Source organism: Rutidosis leptorrhynchoides, chromosome 11 (assembly GCF_046630445.1).
Source record: "Rutidosis leptorrhynchoides isolate AG116_Rl617_1_P2 chromosome 11, CSIRO_AGI_Rlap_v1, whole genome shotgun sequence".
Taxonomy (NCBI): domain Eukaryota; kingdom Viridiplantae; phylum Streptophyta; class Magnoliopsida; order Asterales; family Asteraceae; genus Rutidosis; species Rutidosis leptorrhynchoides.
The window spans coordinates 117,330,616-117,354,951 of record NC_092343.1 but is presented as its reverse complement, the minus strand read 5'-3'; the positions used below and the strand labels follow the sequence as shown (position 1 = coordinate 117,354,951).

The 24,336-nt window shown below is 33.3% G+C and overlaps 2 protein-coding genes across 2 annotated transcripts; one reads left to right on the top strand and one right to left on the bottom strand.

Moving 5' to 3' along the window:
* The first annotated feature begins 6,927 nt into the window (after positions 1-6,927).
* On the top strand, positions 6,928-17,539 carry LOC139874896 (ABC transporter G family member 29-like). Its single transcript, XM_071862287.1, has 23 exons — positions 6,928-6,988; positions 7,097-7,322; positions 7,551-7,760; positions 8,060-8,144; positions 8,253-8,412; positions 8,723-8,799; positions 8,904-8,957; positions 9,303-9,393; positions 9,531-9,832; positions 10,301-10,899; positions 11,514-11,674; positions 12,090-12,199; positions 12,284-12,437; positions 12,873-12,934; positions 13,075-13,209; positions 13,676-14,008; positions 14,513-14,803; positions 14,891-14,974; positions 15,739-15,872; positions 15,956-16,183; positions 16,418-16,589; positions 16,686-16,940; positions 17,267-17,539. Exons 1-23 carry the CDS (start codon positions 6,928-6,930, stop codon positions 17,537-17,539), a joined length of 4,257 nt encoding a protein of 1,418 aa, XP_071718388.1.
* A 563-nt stretch (positions 17,540-18,102) lies between these two features.
* On the bottom strand, positions 18,103-22,891 carry LOC139876466 (GDSL esterase/lipase At5g45920). Its single transcript, XM_071863782.1, has 5 exons — positions 22,720-22,891; positions 22,399-22,629; positions 20,037-20,104; positions 19,312-19,476; positions 18,103-18,437 (listed from the first exon to the last, which is right to left on the bottom strand). The coding sequence occupies exons 1-5, from the start codon at positions 22,849-22,851 to the stop codon at positions 18,278-18,280; spliced, it is 756 nt and encodes a 251-aa protein (XP_071719883.1). The 5' UTR covers positions 22,852-22,891; the 3' UTR covers positions 18,103-18,277.
* Between the last annotated feature and the right edge of the window lie 1,445 nt (positions 22,892-24,336).

Below are 24,336 nucleotides of genomic sequence, written 5' to 3'. Positions count from 1 at the left end.
ACTAACTTAATGATTTTTAAACGAGACATATATGTAACGATTATCGTTGTAAAGACATTTAATGTATATATATCATATTAAGAGATATTCATACATGATAATATCATGATAATATAATAATTTAAAATCTCATTTGATATTATAAACATTGGGTTAACAACATTTAACAAGATCGTTAACCTAAAGGTTTCAAAACAACACTTACATGTAACGACTAACGATGACTTAACGACTCAGTTAAAATGTATATACATGTAGTGTTTTAATATGTATTTATACACTTTTTAAAGACTTCAATACACTTATCAAAATACTTCTACTTAACAAAAATGCTTACAATTACATCCTCGTTCAGTTTCATCAACAATTCTACTCGTATGCACCCGTATTCGTACTCGTACAATACACAGCTTTTAGATGTATGTACTATTGGTATATACACTCCAATGATCAGCTCTTAGCAGCCCATGTGAGTCACCTAACACATGTGGGAACCATCATTTGGCAACTAGCATGAAATATCTCATAAAATTACAAAAATATGAGTAATCATTCATGACTTATTTACATGAAAACAAAATTACATATCCTTTATATCTAATCCATACACCAACGACCAAAAACACCTACAAACACTTTCATTCTTCAATTTTCTTCATCTAATTGATCTCTCTCAAGTTCTATCTTCAAGTTCTAAGTGTTCTTCATAAATTCTACAAGTTCTAGTTACATAAAATCAAGAATACTTTAAAGTTTGCTAGCTCACTTCCAATCTTGTAAGGTGATCATCCAACCTCAAGAAATCTTTGTTTTTTATAGTAGGTTATCATTCTAATACAAGGTAATAATCATATTCAAACTTTGGTTCAATTTCTATAACTATAACAATCTTATTTCAAGTGATGATCTTACTTGAACTTGTTTTCGTGTCATGATTCTGCTTCAAGAACTTCGAGCCATCCAAGGATCCGTTGAAGCTAGATCCATTTTTCTATTTTCCAGTAGGTTTATCCAAGGAACTTAAGGTAGTAATTATGTTCATAACATCATTCGATTCATACATATAAAGCTATCTTATTCGAAGGTTTAAACTTGTAATCACTAGAACATAGTTTAGTTAATTCTAAACTTGTTCGCAAACAAAAGTTAATCCTTCTAACTTGACTTTTAAAATCAACTAAACACATTTTCTATATCTATATGATATGCTAACTTAATGATTTAAAACCTGGAAACACGAAAAACACCGTAAAACCGGATTTACGCCGTCGTAGTAACACCGCGGGCTGTTTTGGGTTAGTTAATTAAAAACTATGATAAACTTTGATTTAAAAGTTGTTATTATGAGAAAATGATTTTTATTATGAATATGAAACTATATCCAAAAATTATGGTTAAACTCAAAGTGGAAGTATGTTTTCTAAAATGGTCATCTAGACGTCGTTTTTTCGACTGAAATGACTACCTTTACAAAAATGACTTGTAACTTATTTTTTTGACTATAAAACTATACTTTTTCTGTTTAGATTCATAAAATAGAGTTCAATATGAAACCATAGCAATTTGATTCACTCAAAACGGATTTAAAATGAAGAAGTTATGGGTAAAACAAGATTGGATAATTTTTCTCATTTTAGCTACGTGAAAATTGGTAACAAATCTATTCTAACCATAACTTAATCAAACTTGTATTGTATATTATGTAATCTTGAGATACCATAGACACGTATACAATGTTTCGACCTATCATGTCGACACATCTATATATATTTCGAAACAACCATAGACACTCTATATGTGAATGTTGGAGTTAGCTATACAGGGTTGAAGTTGATTCCAAAATATATATAGTTTGAGTTGTGATCAATACTGAGATACGTATACACTGGGTCGTGGATTGATTCAAGATAATATTTATCGATTTATTTCTGTACATTTAACTGTGGACAACTAGTTGTAGGTTACTAACGAGGACAGCTGACTTAATAAACTTAAAACATCAAAATATATTAAAAGTGTTGTAAATATATTTTGAACATACTTTGATATATATGTATATATTGTTATAGGTTCGTGAATCAACCAGTGGCCAAGTCTTACTTCCCGACGAAGTAAAAATCTGTGAAAGTGAGTTATAGTCCCACTTTTAAAATCTAATATTTTTGGGATGAGAATACATGCAGGTTTTATAAATAATTTACAAAATAGACACAAGTACGTGAAACTACATTCTATGGTTGAATTATCGAAATCGAATATGCCCCTTTTTATTAAGTCTGGTAATCTAAGAATTAGAGAACAGACACCCTAATTGACGCGAATCCTAAAGATAGATCTATTGGGCCTAACAAACTCCATCCAAAGTACCGGATGCTTTAGTACTTCGAAATTTATATCATATCCGAAGGGTGTCCCGGAATGATGGGGATATTCTTATATATGCATCTTGTTAATGTCGGTTACCAGGTGTTCACTATATGAATGATTTTTATCTCTATGTATGGGATGTGTATTGAAATATGAAATCTTGTGGTCTATTATTATGATTTGAAATATATAGGTTAAACCTATAACTCACCAACATTTTTGTTGACGTTTTAAGCATGTTTATTCTCAGGTGATTATTAAGAGCTTCAGCTATCGCATACTTAAATAAGGACGAGATTTGGAGTCCATGCTTGTATGATATTGTGTAAAAACTGCATTCAAGAAACTTATTTTGTTGTAACATATTTGTATTGTAAACCATTATGTAATGGTCGTGTGTAAACAGGATATTTTAGATTATCATTATTTGATAATTCACGTAAAACTTTTTAAACCTTTATTGATGAAATAAAGGTTATGGTTTGTTTTAAAATGAATGCAGTCTTTGAAAAACGTCTCATATAGAGGTCAAAACCTCGCAACGAAATCAATTAATATGGAACATTTTTAATCAATAAGAACGGGACATTTCATTTGGCATGTTTGTCCCATCCTTGCCTCGAACTCAGGTCTCACCGTGAATACGATTAAGTCGTTCAATTTGGAAACAGTGGAAATTCACGCTAGTCTCACTAGATCGAAAAATCCACCTCGTGGCTATAATTCGATTAGGTCTCACCGTAATCAAAAAATAACGAGGAGTGTTTGCAAGCTCATTGGATGGCATGACTTAAATTTGAAGGGTATTTTGAAAATGTTTGTGTTTAACGAATAATGCATGCACACAAGATTCGCTACACTATTAGTTAAAAAAACATTTTAACCAATTGTATATGTCAATTATGTTGGTGCGTCTAATTTGTTATTTAATTTATAGGATATAAAAATAACAAATATACAAACGTGTATCGTGTTAAAACAATTTTAAAAGATGTCACCCAAATATATTATTTTAGTTTTAAAATCATCAATTTTAAACTCGTTAGAGTTTAACATTTAAAATCAGCTTTTTTAATCTTTAAACTCATTACGTGTTTTATTTAACGTTTTCATCAAAAACATTTAGCATATACTATAATCAACAATTATATATATAAATGCGAAAAATGAAACACAATCATGCATCACACACATACATAGTCTAGCCCAAAAATCCTATGCTTGATCCCATGAGCCGACATGAGAATAAGATGTCAAACTAAGGACAATACTATAGCTCCCACTTGATTTAAGAACCAAGTGAAAACTTTTCGAACGTCATCGTTGCTAACTTGATCTCATTGCCATCTTTTTAGCCAAACTTCGCGTTGCATCTTTATCTTTAATCTTCATCTTGTTACATTTATTTAAATTTGAAAATACAACTAAATTAGTACTTTTACAAATTGATATAAACTTAAATAAAATACTATGAATATGAAAAATAAATATAATACAACTTTGGCTTCAAAATGGCCTTTCTTATAAAAAAAAAATAATCAACATGACATAATATTATCATGACCAACAATCATAACATTCACATATAATCAAACAAATAGGTCGGGGCATTACGGGCTATGTATGCAATCACAATTTTAATAACAACATTATTAAACCCTATATATGGCTTGTCCATGGTTACAATGCATGTATATAACCATGGAATACAACAATCAATAATTTTAATAAATATTCAAGCCATAACAATTAAATCTACAATTTAAAATAGTGATATTCTTTCAATCATATTTGTGCGTCATGAGGTTAAGTCTAAATCAACCGCGTTGACTTTAAAACCCAAAAAGGTTTCAACTTTCAACAATACACCACAAAACTAAATCTAAAGAATAGTAACATGACAATTAAAATGGTGTAAAAGCGGCTCTGATACCACTGATGGAAAATCGTGTGTACTTTTAAATTTTATAAACGCAACGGAACATGAAAAATAAACATCTTTTATTAACTTTAAAATAAACATCATTTATTTTATTATAAACTTTCAAGTAAAACATTCACACGATTAACGATCCCAACAAGATCCAATTTCACCACTAATAATTATCAACTAATAAATTCACAAAGATGAGTTTAGATGTACCTTTAGCGAGTGATGCAAGAACAGCAGAAATAATTATCCACGTCTAGGTTGAAACATGTATTCAAAGTGTATGAATATCTCTATGGTTGATCCACACAGCACCTCAAACAGCACCAATCAGATGCTAGTCCGTATATAACTCAAAAATAATAATTAATCAAACAATTCGATTAATTAATAGAATGCAAAAAAAAAAAAAACAAATAAGAAAACACAATGTTTTCTTTTGTTCTTCGGCCGCAAATAACGTAAAGAAAAAGGGACAACAACCCTTTTGCTATTTTGATGATCAAGTAATTAAAACAACTTATGTTTTCTTCCTTTTAATCGGCAGTTTGTAAAACCCCAAAAACAAAACCTTGGTTCTCTTCCTTTTCGTTGAGGAGGAAAATGAGTAGGAGAGAAAATAAATGATTCATAAAGCCATGTAGCATATATATATATTTATATATATGAATGCCTGTACGTTTATCATTATTTATATATATAGATGATGACAGTTGATTTCAATAATTGTTGAGGAGAGCCATTATTAGAAAGAAAAAAATCATGCAATTTAGATTCTCTTTTTAAATTCTTGATACGTTTTGATTTTGTGATTGTGATGGCATATTTAACTACTCTAACACAAAAAGCATAAATAAATTATTTAGATAATTTTATTAATCGAAATATTAAATAAGCTCATTCACAATAAGCCTATTCAATATTCAGTGATCAAACGGCACATTGTAATCATATTTAATTAAACTATACTAGGTTATAATTATGTATCAACAATATATAATAATTGGTGTCTAAATGCTAAAGTGTGTGACCCCATAGGCTTGTATATAAGCAGTAGTATAGATTTGTGTTATGACGTGCACACTATTTAACATGTACATGGTTCGGTTTGGCTGTTTTTTGACGGAGGTTTGGGTGTTTACGGTTTATGAATTTTCAAACTAAACCGGACATTTTAGTCCACTAAGAAAAATGGTTATTTGTGACGATCTTTTTTAGTGACGACTTATTATTTGGTCACTTATAGTGTTACTTAGCTATCATTAAAAAAGTCGTCACTAAATTTTAATCATTATATGATATTAGTGACCAAACAAATGCTCATTATAGTGACCAATTTTAGTATTTTAGTCTCTAATAATATTTTGTGGCAGATCAATAGTGACGAGAAGTAACCAAACTAGTTTGGTCACTAGCTTTAACTTTAGTTAGTGATCATAGTGTTATTAGTGACCAGTAACCTTTATCATTAAAGCCCTTTTTTGTAGTGGTTGTTCGACTTGATTGAGACATCAAAACCAATTCGGTTCAGTCAGTTTAGCGTAGGGTCCTTTAATGGGTTTGTCTACACCCGTGTTGGTTAAGTACCACAATTTACAAGTTCTTTTAATGGTTGTAGGGACTTGTAGCTTTTATTTTTCTACAATATGAAACAGTAAACAAAAATTTAAATTCAATTTGTGCATCTTACATGTACATAAACTAAATTCAAAGTGATTGAGAGAATGAGAGATCAATAAGAACAATCATTTACACAACTGAATCTAAAACATATCCAGTCATATATATTAACCAAATCAAAATTTTGCTTTTATATCCAAATGAAACTCACATGGATATTATTATTATTATTATTATTATATTATGATTTTTGTATAAAGTTAGCATACGGCAGCTGCAGTAATCATGCAGATACTAAAGATTCTTTGGCCGATCTAACAAGAAAAATGGAATCATACAAAATCGACTTTGTTTCGTCACAAACAATGACAGGCTTAGCTAAATGTATAATCTTCTATTATATAAAACAAATGCATAACAACAAATTCATTAGTTCATGACCATTTCATATCCTTTTCGTCTGTCACCGGACTAATCCATCTAACAAATTTGTAGCATTTTTTACTTTATTTTCGTACTGAAATCGAACTTAAGGGTGATACAACAAGAAAGAGCCTATCATTGTCCACCTTAAATTATACGGAGTACTTTGTACGATTAAACGAAGAAAACAATACAAGGCTTGATCAATATGAAACACACATCCAAAGGTGACAATTTTCACCCATTCACCTAAAAAATTTCGGACTTCCTTTTTTGGATTCTATATAACTTGTATTAATGTAATAAGTACAATTTGAACGAAACAAGTGAGTGAAACAAACTTAAAACCATCTAAACATAGCCAAAATATTACAAGTTTTCATATAGTTAGTTACTTTATCTAAACGAAATCGCACATCATGTTTTCTAATGATTTTTATATCTAAAACCAAGAGTTTATAAAAAATGGTTAAGTACGTCAAGATGTATTAGTCTACACGTCGACTTCTATGCGTAATGAAATTTCAATAATCGTTATTGTATGTATTTGACGACGGCTTCATCAAGTATCCAGTATATTTTTGCTGATGTGGCAGCTTCAAACAGGGCCACGTCATCTAACACATCTTCACCAAGTCATCAAGACAGGTGTCATTTTTTGTAAAACCCTTCCAACCTCATTCAAACCATTATACTCATGCATATATATGCTTATATATACTATAAGACCTTATGAAGTAACAGAGTGATGAGAAGAATTAGAGAAAGTACCAACTTTTGATCGTCTACGAACAGCTTTCATGGCGTCATATGTAACAAACGATATTGAAAACCAACAAAGTGACGATAAGAATTTGCACAAACAAGTTGATGTTGATAACCTTAGCGTAAATGATCATCAACAGATTATCGACAGACTTTTTAAGGTTGCCGAAGTAGATAATGAAATCTTTTTGAAGAAGTTAAGAGACAGATTCGACAGGTTAATTACTACTTAATTTCATTTTAGCTTCTTAACTTCATTAGGTCTTCAATTGCCATAAGAGTGACAACTTTAGCCCATTTATCACTATTTTTTAATCATATATATGATATATGATATATGAAGGTTTCAAAAACTTTACTAAAAAAATACTGACTTTTATTATTTACATGGTAAGAAGAAGATCATTTTTAAATGTCACTAATTGTATTACGTTTCGGGTTGCAGGGTTGGCATTAATCTTCCAACAATCGAAGTTCGTTTTGAGAATCTAGCAGTAAAAACCGAGTGTTATGTTGGTAACAGAGCCATTCCCACTTTAACAAACACAATTCGCAACAATGCTGACATGGCTTTCGGTTTTCTTGGTATTGGACTATCAAAGACTAGAAAACTTACAATTCTTGATAATGTTTCTGGGATCGTCAAGCCTTCAAGGTATTTTCTCTTTTCGTTAATGCATTACGAAGCAATCTAAATATCTACTAATAGAACATAATTAAATGTATAAAGTTAAATTAAAATATATTAGAAAAATTCTAGTGTTATACGAACAGTGTCAAATCTAGAATCGTAACTGAATAGTGTCCTAGTGTTATATGTAGACTCACCACTGTATATGAAATTATATGATTTGGACCCCACGACTGAGCCGAACCAAATTTTTTGCCTAGGTGCGTTCCCACAATACGAGGTCTAAAATCACCATAAAAAAATTAACTATTTTTCTATGACAGAATGACCCTTCTATTGGGCCCACCCTCATCCGGAAAAACGACACTTCTACAGGCTTTGGCAGGACGGTCACACCCTGGCTTAACGGTTAGTTGTTAATTAGCTACGCTCTTATGGAGATCTTTTCATCAAGTATTTAAAACAAATAGGTAAAAGAAATTTAAAATTTGATACCGTTGTATAAAATGCGTACAGGTTGAAGGAAAAGTGACATACAATGGGCATACACTTGATAAATTTGTTCCCCAACGGACAGCTTCGTACGTTAGCCAATCAGACGTTCACGTAGGCGAAATGACTGTTAAGGAAACTCTTGATTTTTCAGCTAGGTGCCAGGGAGCTCGATCTCAATACGGTACTTGATAGTTTACTAGAGGTGGCAAATGGGTAATGGGTTGAAATGGGTAGTTCTTTAACACGGGTCAAATTGGGTTGAGTGCACCCAAACCACCCTATTTTCCAAAACTTTGATATGAATTATTAGGATGATATCTATAGATTGATTTAAGACGTAGTATCCATTAACAGTACAGTACTTTGGGTGATCATTTGACCCGTTTTGATTTTAGCTATATTTACTGTTCCGTTACTTTTGACCCGTTTATAATGTAACCTGAATCTAAGCATTCACAATTATTACCTTTAAAGTAAATATTGATTTACAGAATTGTTGACTGAGCTTGATAAAAGAGAGAAAGAGGCCGGTACATGTCCAGAACCAGAAATTGACCCCTTCCTGAAGGTAAAAATTTATCAAACTTATAAAAGAAAATAGAAAATTGTAGAATTAATTAAGCTTAAAAATATGGGTTAATGTTAATATTATTACATATTTTGTCTATTCAGGCTACAGCAATGGAAGGTGTTGAGAACAGTTTAATTACTGACTACATTATTAAGGTATACTTGGTGAAACTTTTTAACATAAAAACTAGATTACGATATATATTCGACAATAATAATCAGTTCATATCTTTTTTTTTATTTAAATTTTTTTTTTTTTTTTTGTGAACGGCGAACACACACCCATATCACAAATAGTCCACCCCAGGACTCAAAAGCATAATGAGTTACCTCGATACCGCTAAGCCAAAACAGTCAACACTTTGACTGATACACCAAAAATGGGTGCATCAGTTCTTAAAAAATGGCACATGATAACACGTGTTAGCACGATAATCCTTCGTAAACTTTATCGAGTCAAGATATCTTACGTGTTTTTTTACGCTCGTTATACCAAAATAGATATTGGGACTTGAGATATGTCGGGACACTGTCGTCGGAAACCAAATGATAAGAGGAATATCCGGAGGACAGAAAAAACGACTCACTACTGGTAAGCAATCTTCAACAATATGGACATACATATTATACAGTAATAACAGAACCTACCGAAAATGTCCACAACTTGGAAAAAAAAAACAGAATTTTAACTATAATCGCCTGATCCGGCTAACCTCTAGTGAAAAACAGGAGAGATGATCGTTGGACCAACGAAGGCGCTATTTATGGATGAGATATCATCGGGCTTAGACACTTCAACAACGTTTCAAATAGTCAAATGTTTGCAGGATATAACACACTTGACACGAGCCACCGTTTTCATGTCCCTCCTGCAGCCATCTCCTGAGACATTCAATCTGTTTGATGACATCATTCTTTTATCGCAAGGCCAGATTATATATCAAGGCCCAAGAGAGCATATTACTGAGTTTTTTGAGAGTTTAGGATTTACATGTCCAGAAAGAAAAGGAATTGCTGATTTCTTGCAAGAGGTAATAATATATTATAGTAACTTCATTAATCTAATGTTCTGATAGTAATCTATATTGTTAACAAATGATATAAAATACACTTTTGATGACAATTCGACCCATTTCGTTTTTTAAAAATGAAAGGTGCCCTTTAGACACTTCAAAAAGATGAATCATCAAATTGAAAAAGACTATTAATGCGCAAATGGGTCAAAATTGTCACGTCTTAGATAAGGTAATCTTTTTTCAAACAATACAGATTCATCTCGAGAAATATATTCAAAGTATCCGCATTTTGACAAAACTTCTAATCCTAACATTATCAAACGGAGCAGGTTTTCCCTGTTCAGGTTAGCAAACAAGATTTTTTAGGTAATCAAGATTCAAGAAGAAATTTATGCGCAGATACACATATACGATATGCATGTATGCAAATAAGTTTGAGCATCTTTTTCAGATTAAAAAAGAATAAACTCCAACTTATTACAGGTAATCTCCAGGAAGGATCAAGAACAATATTGGGCTGACAAAAGCAAGTCATACACCTATGTTTCAGTCTCTCAATTCAAAGACCATTTCGAACGCTTTCACGTTGGCCACGAGCTACAAAAGGAACTACTCGTTCCATATAACAAAAATGAAAGTAACAAATCAGCTCTCGTCTTCAAAAACTATTTGGTCCTGAAAAAGGACCTCTTTAAAGCCTCATTTGATAAAGAAGTACTACTGATTAAACGAACTGCTGTAGTATATATAGCGAAGACTCTACAAATCAGCTTCGTTGCAATCATCGGAGCAACAATGTTCTTGAGGACTCGAATGCACTCTAGAAACGAAGACGATGGAGCACTTTATGTTGGGGCGCTTTTGTTTGTACTAATCATTAATATGTTTAATGGTTTTCCTGAATTACCGATGACCATTGAGAGACTTCCCGTATTATACAAGCATCGAGACCTTCGTTTTCATCCAACTTGGGCGTATACCGTTCCGACTATACTATTACGTGTACCGATCTCGTTAATAGAGTCTACTGTTTGGACTATTTTGACCTACTATGTCATTGGGTTTGCCCCTGAAGCTAGCAGGTAAGCACAAACATTGAGTTATCCACTAGAAAACACAAGCATTGAACTGTCATGTTTTCGCTTAGTGAAGCGTAAAGGTGGCAAAATGGGTGGGGCGGGTAATGGGTTAAATCATGTTTTCGTTTATTGGAGGCACTGCTGTAAAAGTCGGCCGACATTTCGGTTTGGAGGCTAGCCTGTCCCGAATCGCCCAAAACCGCCTTAAATGTCGGTCAAGGCTGATTCAGTCAAAGTCGGTCAAAATCGGTCAAAGTAAAAGTTAGGACAAAATTTTTATATTTTTTAAATTAGATTTTGTGTCATATATCTATTTTTGAATCATTTATGTTCTATTTTGATATGTGTGTGTGTGTGTTTAATTTATTTATTACTAAAAGTCAACGTTGGTCAATGCCATACTTGTCCCCGACTCGCCCCTCCAAGGTCCCGACCAAGTTGTCCCCTACTCACGACTTTTACAACTATGATTGGAGGGTAGAGGTGACCCAAATCACCTTTCACCCATTTTGTGTCGCTGCCCCTTAAAAGCATGCTGCTTTATATATTGATGTTAAGTTTTCAAGAGATTCTTTTATCGTAGTAACTAGATTTAAAACTTATTGTTCGGTTGACAGGTTTTTCAAGTACTTCCTGGTAACATTTCTGATTCAGCAAATGGCATCAGGCATATTTAGACTTGTTGCTGCAGTCTGTAGAACCATGACCATAGCCAATACTGCTGGAACTCTGTTTCTGGAATCAACTTTCCTTTTGGGTGGTATTATTCTTCCTAAAGGTGAGTTTTATAGGCAAAATTTGGGAACAAAAGGCGAAATTCGTTTATCGAGAAACAAATATCGACAACAGTATGAGATAAATGTTGTATGATATATTGGAACGTACATCTATCAAAGCTTTAAATTTGCTGGTTAAGTGATTCGTAAAAGTGGGAATTTATGCGAGTCGTGTTACATTGACTCAAAAACGAAATTATCCCTTTTAATTATCACTTTATGTGATCAATGTTTTGAGATAACAATGTTGTTTATCTTTTTTTTTTTTTTTTTTTTTTTTTTTTTTTTAATTATTCTACAACATTGACCCATTATATATAAGTTAACAAGAACTGAGCCATCAATAAGTAAATGGGTCGAATCTACCATGTTTATTAATCAACTACTACTTAAATGTCTCGTTTTCTTGTGTAACAGATCGAATTCCAGACTGGTGGCAGTGGGCCTATTGGGTTTCTCCTTTAAGTTACGGTTTCAACGCTCTTACTACAAACGAACTATTTGCTCCACGGTGGATGAACGAAGTGGTATATACGTTGTTTCTACGTTTCGTTCATATAAATCCCATTAATTACAAAACGGACATAAACTTGTTTTTTACTGGAACACAGGGCTCTGACAATGTTACCAGATTGGGTGTAGCAGTTTTACACAACTTCGGAGTAACACCAAATCGAAACGGGTTTTGGATTGGTGCAGCTGCTCTTCTTGGTTTAGCAGTACTTTTTAACGTTCTTTTTACATTAGCTCTCACATATTTAGATGGTGAGTTCCGAACAGTTTTTATAGGAAATATAAATATATACCAATGTTGTATAGCCCACTTATGTGGGATTTGGGTTTGTTGTTGTTGTTGTTGCAATGTTGTATAGATGTGGCAAAATGGGCAGATTTTTGGGTTGGGTAGCAGGGTATAACAGTTAATTTTTAGCACTGTTTAGAACAGTCAAGTTGTGTTGACTCAACATGTAAACATCTACCAGAAGGTTACTATTGTTAAAAAATGATGCAGTTCTTGACTTTTAACTTCCAAAATTTTGACTCATTTTCTTGTGAAGCAAATTTCGTTACTCTACCCATTAATGATTAGAGAAGTAACTAAACGGGTCGACCCGTTTTAAGTAAATGGGTCGTAATTGACATCTCTAATATTGATTTGACATAGTTTTAGATTTTTCTTATATTGGCAACATATATCAGCTCCTGGAAAGCCACAAGCAACTATACTTGATGACGCAGCCAAGCAGATGGATGTCGATTATGTTTTAAATTTGAAAACCTCGAGTAAGTGATGTTATAAATTCAACTTGCCTTTCAAAAAAGTGATGTTATATATTTAAAAAGATATGGTCAGTTATCGTCTTCTTAATTAGTTAAATTTTCAGCTGAAATGATTAACAAGAAAAACCAAAATATAAATGAAGATTTAAGTGTTGAGGCTGAAAATGTTGCTGCACCTAGAAGAGGGATGGTTCTTCCATTCACTCTACTCTCCATGTCGTTTGACAACGTAAATTACTACGTGGATATGCCCCCGGTAATTATTCATCTTTTTAGTAGATATATTCTAAAAACGGAGAACTACTGGAATTATAATTTATTTAGTTGGTATCCTCACAAGAGGTCTCAACTTCAAACCTCACTGGAAGCATATTCTGGTTGGCTAAGGAAAAGGGTCGGAAACGGTTACGGGATAAGTTGATTAGACCACGTAAATCTGAGTATAAATACTTCCCTTCACCCGGTTGCTTAAACGGGTAAACATATAAGGTTTTCTCTGTTTGGGTTATCCGCGGAAAAGGAGTATTTTCAGGTGCACGCGGCTTCCCCGGGTAGCTTTAACAGAAAATTCTTAAAAAGGAATTAAAAAAAAAAGATTTGATTATTTTGGTAGCTATTAAGTACACAACATGAATTTTCAACTTTTTAAACTTTTTCATCTTCAACACTTCAAAGGCAAACAAACTTATATTATTATCATATATTATGGAAATTTATGACAGGCAATGAAAGAACAAGGTGTTAAAGATGAAAAGCTCCAGTTACTTAAAGAAGTAAAAGGTGCATTCAGGCCAGGAATACTTACAGCATTAATGGGAATAAGTGGGGCCGGAAAAACAACTTTAATGGACGTCTTATCAGGAAGAAAGACCGGTGGTTACGTAGAAGGTGACATCAGAATTTCGGGATTCCCCAAAGTTCAAGAAACTTTTACTCGAATTTCAGGATATTGTGAACAAAACGACATTCACTCACCACAAGTTACTGTGTATGAATCTCTGATATTTTCGGCGTTCCTCCGACTACCAAAAGATATCAATAAACAAGAAAAGATGGTAAGGAACACCCACTAATGATGTCACTTAATATGACTAAATGGGAATGAGTCAAATTGGGTTATGTGTTGTCATTAATTAATGGGTAAAAAATAGAAAATGAGGGTGATGATAGTTCCACCACACTTGTTGATCAATCCACCACACATATGCAGTAATGAGTTGTACAGTACAAATCCTTAATGCGTGTGTGTGGTGGATTTATCATAAAGTGTGGTAGATTTAACGTTACCCAGAAAATAGTCCTTATAAAATGAAGCATGTCAAATGGGTCAAACGGATCGAAAGTCACCGACAATGTCATATATAAACAATCCAGAAAACCTTCTCAAATAAATTTATATAAAAAATCAAGATTAATTTATGAAGTTTACCAATCTGACTCATATGTAAAACTAGCTGTGTTGACCATTTTGACATGTTACTAAACCCGCCCAATTTACCACCTCTAGACAGATGGAACTTTAAAGTACTAAGACTATTTTTTTTACAATTACCGATCAGCTTTTCGTGGAGGAAGTGATGGAACTTGTCGAACTAGACAATCTTAAGGACATGATTGTAGGTATACCGGGTGTTACAGGTTTATCAACACAACAACGAAAGAGATTAACAATAGCAGTAGAGCTTGTTGCTAATCCTTCAATCATATTTATGGATGAACCAACAACGGGCCTTGATGCAAGAGCTGCAGCAATCGTTATGAGAACGGTTAGAAACACAGTGGACACTGGGCGAACAGTAGTTTGCACCATCCATCAGCCTGGCGTTGATATTTTTGAAGCATTTGATGAGGTAATTTACAAATATTTATTTATTTATCTATCTTTCTTTTTTTGCGATCTTTAATGCATTGGACACGATATTCGTATTTTGCACCAGCTACTACTGATGAAAACTGGAGGAGAAGTTATCTACTCGGGACCATTGGGCTTAAACTCGGAGAAACTTGTTGACTATCTTGAGGTACTTCAATTGTAATTAAATATACTCTGTCAATTTTTATGCTAGTAGAGGTGGCAAAATGGGTGGCTGTTGATGGTCAAGACGGCTGAATGGTCCGGGTTGCGTGGACCTGTTGTAAAAGTCCCTCGACTAGGATGACTAGACCCCGACTAGTGGGAATTTGAAGTAGTCCGACTAGTCTCCGACTTAGACGATTTATACCATTAAAGTTTGTCAAAAGTCCAATTAAGTCAGTCAAAATTGGATATATTAGTTCAAAGTCGGATTTAGTCTGCCAAAGTAGGTTAAATACAGTCAAATTCAAAGTTGGTCAGCGTCCAGCTAGTCTCTGACTAGTCCCCGACTTGGTCGATTATTCCATACAAGGTCTCTACCGACTACTACTGACCAACGACTTTTACAACTTTGCTCGTAATACTTCCTGTTCAATTTTAATACAATAAAAAAAAATAGCGTGCCAGAGAATATAAAATATACAACAAAATGAAAATAGTGTGTTTTCACACTTCAAAAAGAGGGTAAAACCAACCCTTCGGCGTGTTTTCACACTTCAAGTCAAAGTATGACAGTTAAAAAAAGACTGGGAGTATTAATATAGTATATTGTTTGCCCACATATCTCCTAAACAGCATTAAGTTATCTTAATTCACACATGATAAAATGTTTGTGTAAACATATTCATACACACATACATATATCCACATGAATATATATGAAAATGAAAACTAATTAAATCGTAAACTATACTTACCGTACAATTTTAGGCAATTCCGGGGGTCCCACGAATACTAGATGGGCAAAATCCAGCAACATGGATGCTTGAAGTCACCTCAGTTGCAGCCGAATTGAAACTTGGAATCGATTTTGCGCAATACTACAAGTCATCAAGCCTTTATCAGTAAGTGAAATTATACAATTAATGTTAATATTTATGTTTCACCATTATATAATTCATACTAACAGAAGTATATTTTAAAGCAGAAGAAATAGTGATCTTGTGAAAGAATTAAGCATACCTCCTTCAGGAGCAAAACAACTTATTTTCGCGACACATTATCCCGAGTCAACATGGGGACAATTCATGTCGTGTTTAAAGAAACAATGGATGAGTTATTGGAGAACTCCGGATTATAATCTCGTTCGATTCTCGTTCACCCTTGTCACTGCGCTATTGATCGGGTCAATTTTTTGGAAAGTTGGTACTAAAAGGTTAGTTTATCTGTACGGTTTCATTTTTTCGGTATCTTTGCTCATCCCTACTTTACAGTTTTATCATGAAGATATGTAGTGTTTTCGTAATAGCATTGTTTTAGGTGTCATACTTTATACCTTAACTATGTACCAAAAATGACCCACATGGCCACATTAACATGAACCTGTTATCCAACCGGCCCTGACCCGCCCATCTTACCACCTCTAACCGAATGTGACTTCTCATTTCAGAGATAGCAGTACTGACCTAACAATGATTTTTGGAGGTTTGTATGGTGCTGTATTGTTTGCTGGAATCAACAATGGCAACACAGTAGTACCAATTGCAGCCTTCGAAAGAACTGTATTTTATCGTGAGCGAGCTGCTGGGATGTACTCAACCTTACCGTACGCCATGGCACAGGTTACAATTTATTTTCTCAAGAAATATATCAAAATAACATAATACCAACTTCTTTTCATATAATTTTTTTTTTTTTTTTTTTTTTTTTGCATACAGGTAATTGTGGAAATACCGTATGTATTATTTCAAACCACGTACTATACGCTTATCGTATACACCATGGTGAGCTTCGAATGGACCGTACCAAAGTACTTGTGGTTCTTCTTCATACACTTGTTAACGTTCTTGTACTTCACGTATCATGGGCTCATGTCTGTTTCACTAACACCTAACGACCAACTCGCATCTATCCTCACATCGGCTTTCTATTCACTCTTTAATCTCTTTTCAGGGTTCTTCATTCCTAGACCGGTAACTTTAACTTCTAACTTATTATTATCAATATTACAGAACTCGGAATTACTCGGGCGAGTACTCGACTTTTGCTACTCGGGGAGTACTCGGTCAAACTCGGAATTACTAGGAAAATTGGTAAAAATTCGGTCAAAATCAATCACAGACAAACTTGGTCAACATCCGCGTACTGCCCGAGTTTCCAAGTACTCCCTAAATATTCTCGACCGAGTACTCCCCGAGTAGCGATTTTTGCAACCTTTGATTATTTATTTCGTACTCTTTTTTGGTGAAACATAACATTGTATGGTGAATGGTGATTTTGTGTCTTATGAAAATTTCAGAAAATTCCAAAGTGGTGGGTATGGTGTTATTGGATCTGCCCATTAGCATGGACCTTTCAGGGACTCATTGCGTCACAATACGGTGATGTTAACGACACTATAAAAGTGCCGGGGATGTTACGAGACCCGACGATCAAATGGTATGTTGAAAACCATTTCGGATACCAAGAACGGTATTTAGGAGTAGTGGCTATAGTTTTAGTAAGTTTTACAGTGTTTTTTACAGTTATGTATGCATACTGCTTGAACAAATTGAACTTCCAGACAAGATAGATGATAATTTACTACCGGTTTCGGTTGTTTGCATATATATGTTTGTGGTTTATTTGCATGCATATGATGATTAAGTTGTATAAAATAAAGTGGCAAAAACTGCCAATAAAATGATGAGGGCATGACTGTTTAGTGCAGAGTTTAAGAATTGTCATGCAGAGTGTTAAAATGAAGGAACAATATTAACCAAATATATATAATTATTAGGGTTGCGAAACTCGGAATTACTCGCGAGTACTCGGTCAAACTCGGCCAATACTCAGGAATACTGGAAAAATCGGTCAAAACTCGGTGAAAATCCGGATTAATCGGAAAATAGGTCAAAATCGGTAAAATTTCGGTCAAACACTGACAAAGTCAAACTTGGTCGATCTCCCCGCTAAATTCTATGGTAGAGAACGTTGTAATAATAACTGGGCCATGCTTCAGAAAGATAAATTGAAAGGTTGGGCGATCTCCAACCCCGAGTTGGCGAGTGCTCCCTAAAAGTTTCGGACCAAGTACTCCTGAGTAGCGATTTTCACAACTTGTATATATTTCAGATATGATGTCACAAAACAGGATGCATAATCAGGTTGTGCACTTAAAGATGAACCATCAAAAATTCGAGCATACAAGAGAAAGTAATAATCCAAAAAGTTAAAGAGTACAAAGTCAAAAACATACTTTTGAGGCTTGGATGTTCATGTGAACACTTAACGGACGCATAACAACACAAACGGTATATAATATGACCTTTCATACTTCAAAAGCCTTAAGCGGATCATTAGGATCGATGGAGTTAAAATAAGGTAGATCCGCTGGTAGCGTTTCGAGACTCAATCCAACTTCTCCCAATTTTCCAATAACTTGATCAAAAACAATCTTGTTTCCACCCCGAGTTAGGTGCAAACCATCCCTGCATTTTCACAAAAAAAACGGGCTTCATTTACATATCTACATATGTGTATGCGTGCATAGTTGCAGGAGGGTCTTGCTGCTACATATATTGAACTAATAATTTGTGTACGCAACGAGTACACTCCCCAGAACGTGCTCTGTTATGTACCAGACACTATTGTAAAAGTCGGCCGATGCGTCGGTATGGGGACTAGCCTATTCCAAGTCGCCCAAAAACGCCTTCAAAGTCGATCAACGTTAAAAAGTCGGTCAACGCTAAAAATTTGGTCAAAATTAGGTAAATTTTTTATATTTTCTAATATTAGATTTTGCACCACTTATTTATGTTTAAAATATTTATGTTTTATGTATTTATGTTTGATATATATATGTCGAATTTATTATTACTAAAAGTCAACATTAGTCAACGCCCAACTTGTTCCTCCAAGGTCCCAACCGAATTGTTCCCGACTCGCGACTTTTACAACATATGTACCCGGTGTCCTCTTAATCGAGTGACCAAATTATAAAGGACCCACTAAGTTTTATTCTTACACCTCTAAAAGTGTTTTAGAAGGTTGTACAGTACAACATTATAATGCATGTTTAGAGGTGTACAGATAATTTGAGGTGTACACCCATCAATTTTAAAGGATGCGTGTATGTGACAACCATATACACTCACATTTCATCTTGACCAGAGTCATGTCATCGATTTACAGCATGTGGGAGATAAGATACGTACAATATCAAGTTTTAGTAACTAAGAAAGTGTAAAAAATACAACATAACATTTCTTAGTTTGGTATATAAAATACCAAAATAGCAAGAATTAAATTCGGATACGTTTTTGGTGTAATTTGAACTTTGCATTAACTATGAGGAGAAATTACCTTAAATAAGCTTTGCGCCAGTCATCATACTGCTGCATTCGAGTCCAAAGATCTATGACTGGGACATCACATTCTCCTGCAACCGCGACGCATGCTTTCGCATAGTTGCCAGCCACTTCATTTGTGCGTTCTGGTAAATTTGACGGATTCTCATTATAAGGATGTCTGCATATTATTTTCAAGTTAGTGTTCTTCATCATAAAATTGCACAAAACACGGATAAAATATGCAATCTATACTTCTTAACATTCAACGGAAGAACTAAAATGGTACTTGACGCCAAACTAACTTGGGCGGTGTTTGAATGTGCATTTAATATTTATCAATTTTGAGTGTTACAGTAAAAAGATGAATACCAAAATTTGATAGGTAACTTTTGGATCAACTAATCAAATTAAGGATAGCAATAACAAGTGTCAAAAGTTAATAGATTATTAAGATTATAATATTACCTACATGTGCATATTCTTAACTAAGAAATTAATTGATTGCAATTGATCAAATTTTACTAGAATTATTACCTACATGTGCATATTCTTAACTAAGAAATTAATTGATTGCAATTGATCAAATTTTACTAGAACTTTAAAATTTCAGTTCATGGACCTGAGACATTCGTAAAGGAGTAGGGTCGATCACAAATATACTGTAACACAACACTGACACAACACTGACATTGGAAATCGGTAAAATAAAAGTCAAGACTGGTTCAGATAGAGCTTTACAGAAGGCGTTTAGCTTCATCGATTGGAGGAGGAGTCATGAGGATAATGTGAGTCGAAGACCAACGATTCTGAAACAAAACAAAGAATAGATCACAAAATAACCAATAGATAAAAAAAACATAATCAAGTCGCATCAGTGTATTAAAATACATTTATTTAGCCAGGGGTTGTTTACTTTTTTTTTCTTTTCTGAATTTGCCTCTGTTTCCATTTGGCTCTTATTTGGAAGGGGTGTCTGATTCTATGTCTCCTAGAAACGGACCAATTTTCGGATTAAATGACAAAGATACAACATTTTTACTTACTAAATTATGAGTTGCACAAAAATAGATCACTAAGTGGAAAGTAAACAGGCCAAAGTTGACTTCATCTCTTAACCAATGATCTAAATCTCAAACAAAACTTAACTCTTTTAACAGACTTTCACTTAATAAGGATCAACTTATATATATTCAAAAAGGTAATTTGGTCTCTACTTGATAGAAATGATATATTGTTTGATCGCCGATTTTAGAAATCAATTATCAAAAGCTAAATTAATAGAAACTAATCCTCGATTTTTTCATATTTTTAGTAGTATAATTTAACCAGATTTTTTCCTAATATCTAGGTAGCATATTACTAGAGTATAGAAATGTTAAGAAATTGAGAGGTTATTTGTATTTATGATCATTTTGTTAGTTAATTCTAGGATCAATAATCAGACAATTATTATTTCTATTTTGTGCAATTTTCACTAAACAATAAGATAAAATGTGAATTTGATTTCAATGTAAGTCAAACATATAAGTTTTTATCTACAAACTTGATCTAAATTTAATACTTCACTACTCTCAAATATATTAAAATTCATCTTGATAACCGTCCTGTGTACCAACATGAATTTTGAGTAAAAGAGAGCCAGCATGTCACAGATTTGACCTCACAAGTCAAAGTGTATTTTATTGAAATACAGGCAAGTTTTACGAAATACTGAAATTTAAAGATTTTAAAAGCACAAGGATTCACGTAACTGATAATTTATGCATTTACAATGTGCAAAGTCAAGCGCAAAAAACACTATACTTAACTTATTATAGTCACCAAAAATCTATTATAATCCAGGAGGCCGAGGATTACGGTGTGTTTGGCAAAACTAGCTGGTAGTTGGTAGCTTTTAGCTTGTAGCAGGTAGCTGGTAGCTTTTAGCTTGTAGCTTTTTAGATATATTTTGGTGATTGGTAGAGTAACTGAATCTATTAAATAAAGAGTAAAATGACAAAAAGCTAGAAGATAAAAGCTAAATGCTAGTTCTAGCAGTTTTTAGATTTTAACTTTTTTCCTCTGTCTAAAAGCTTTAAGCTCCTTTAACCAAACAGAGCTTTTTATTAAATAGGAGCTTTTTTCGTAAAAGCTAAAATCTCTGTGCCAAACATACCTTAGTGGTAAGATGTTTAGACATAAATAGAGGTATACGTTCGAACTCTCACTAAGTAAATATCTTTCAGAAACGGTCACCAAAAGTTGGAGACAACCTCATCAGAAAACAACACAAGTGGTGGATTTAATATCTTTCACAAGTGGTAACGGTGGCACGTGCCAACAATCAAACAGTGTTAGTCAATGTTAACTTTTATACGTTTCGCATTAATAGTATGAATTTAATATGGTGACGCCAGTGGATCCACTATTAATATGGTGATACACCGGATCCGCTAGTTCATTTTATAGCTCACACTGATATGCTCAAGAGTACACTAGAAAGTTTTTAGGTCCAACAATTTAGGTATTAGCTAAATATCATTTGTGTAAATCAATTGTCAAATGACTTGATTCATATAAGGATATAACCACTCAATCTCCCTATCTTTCAATCATTAAATCAACTAAGTCTAAAACTATCAAATATAAAATTTGTATCTAGTGATCCACCAATCTAGGATTTTATTAAATTTTATGTTTTACGTTTAATACATAATGATTCATTTTAGAATGATGATATCAAGGATCTTCTTTGTGATCAACTAGAACTTTTAAATTATGATCTTACTTAATAAATAATAATACATTTATTTAAATTTCAAAAGTTTATTGTCATTTGGTGCCATTAGTGATCGAAATTTCTAGATTCGCCATCGTTACACGCCCGTTTACCAATTTGTAAATCATCACATGGTATACCGATAAAGTTGATGGTACGGATCACTCCCCTTATTCCAATCAATCAACACAGATTAGCCAGTTTCAAAAAATATTATCAAACGTCCCAAATATACCATCAAGGGAAATGACTTATTTATTTATTTTTTGTTTCACTAGAAAAAATAAAAAATAATGATAATTAAAAAAAAAAAGTAAGAGACTGAATAATAATAATAATAACCTTGAGATATGAGACAATGTGAGTGAGATTTTGTTTGTATTCATCGATAGGCACGTGTTGAAAGGCAGCGTATCTATCGGGAAGACAAGCATCATTTGCACCAAAAAACACCGTCACTGCCAGCGGTGCACGCCCAACGCCGTCGTTCAACTCCGCCGGAAACACCTTTTCTAATACCTTCTTCGCCCATCGTGTATTATACCCACTATATCCCCTCAATACTACATCAGCCTGTGTTACATCATTATTTATTTATTTTTATTTATTATTTATTCATTTTATTATCAAATTGAAATCAGAAAATTTATTAGATTTATTTACCGTACGAGCAAAGTGGTTGGTGAGAGCGGCGCCCCAACCGTCATCGGAAAAAGATTCTTCAGTAATGGAGTCACCGAACAGATAGATTTTTGGTCTCATTTTTGCGCTCTCTAAAATCTCTGTTTTCTCCATCTCTTATGCTATATTCTAGAGTTTTTTTTAAGAGCCGAAAATAATGGAAAAGAAAGTGGATGAGAATGGTTTACTATCTTTCCCGATCCGTTCAAATATAGGTGGAAAGTGTTCTTAACAAAAAAAAATAATGTACTATCCTTCCTAATTATCTCCTATCCTTTTCTTTCCGCTTAAAATAAAAATTCGATAATCGCTATTATTTTTAATCCGTCTTTTTCCTTTCCTTTCCATTAAAAAAAACTCAAGAATGTAGCGTTAATGATTTTGCATTTTATATTTTGTATTTTGTGATATATATTTATATTTATTTTTATTCATATTATTAGCATATGTACTAAATTTTCATTATTTTCAATTTTCAAAGTCACGCCTCTCAACTTCTCTATTTCACGTCAGCATCAACTACTGTAACATTCCTTTTAACATATTTTAAGAAAAAATTCATGATTTATCCCGAAACTTTGTACGAAAATCAAGGTGGGACCTAAGTTTAAATCAATTATGGTTGATTTCAAGTTTTAAACAATGTACACGAATAGTCCCATAGTTAATTGGTCATTAGTCGTGCCAAGCTAAGTAAATCACGTTCAATATACATGCTGGGCATTATGGTCTTTTTACCGTATACACTTAGCAAACCACGTATTGAAGCACACATTGTACCCGCCCAAATATCATCCGACATTAGTTTGACGTTAGTTTTTTGCTGTTTAAAAAGTCACTCCATGAATACGTTCATCATCAAAAAAAATTCAGTCTGCAATATTTCAAGAGATTCTTTAGATGCATCATCATACAACATAAGAACCGAAGAAGAAGAGATCAATGACTACAAATTTAACTAATAGTATTCATCATTGTTGTTTATTGATTGATTTTGTTTCTATACATTCAGTGACATATTCAGGCCTATACTCTATAAAACTACACAATTGTGGTTGTTTCACAAATCCTCCACGTTGTGAATACATTAAAGGTCGTGTTAATATATTGTGTAACATCCCGCATTTTTCCGTTAAATTTATTTTAACGTCGTCTTTTTTTTAGATAATATCCTTCGTTACCTAAATTCGTATCTTCCGTCGACTAGCGTTTTAATATTTTCGTTATTGGATTATAACATCTCCCGTTTACTCTTGCGTGTTTAAAATAATTCGTTCGGTAAATTCACGCACCCGCTTTTAAACTTGAGGGACTAATAGTGTCTAGTGGCCAAAGTGGTGACTAGGTCAACTAGTCAACCACTTCACCTCCTCCATTCATTTTCATTTCTCTTTTCTCTTTTCCATTTTCTTTCAAATAATACTTTCATTTTTGCATCTTTTTCATCTTCAACAAAGATTCATCATCTATTTCACATCTAGGAAGCTCACAACAAATCCGATTACATATTTGGAATCCTCTCTTCACCCTCTACAACTTGATACCAATTTTATCTCGTTTGGGTAACATTTCTAAAACTCTATATTTCATGTTTTTAGT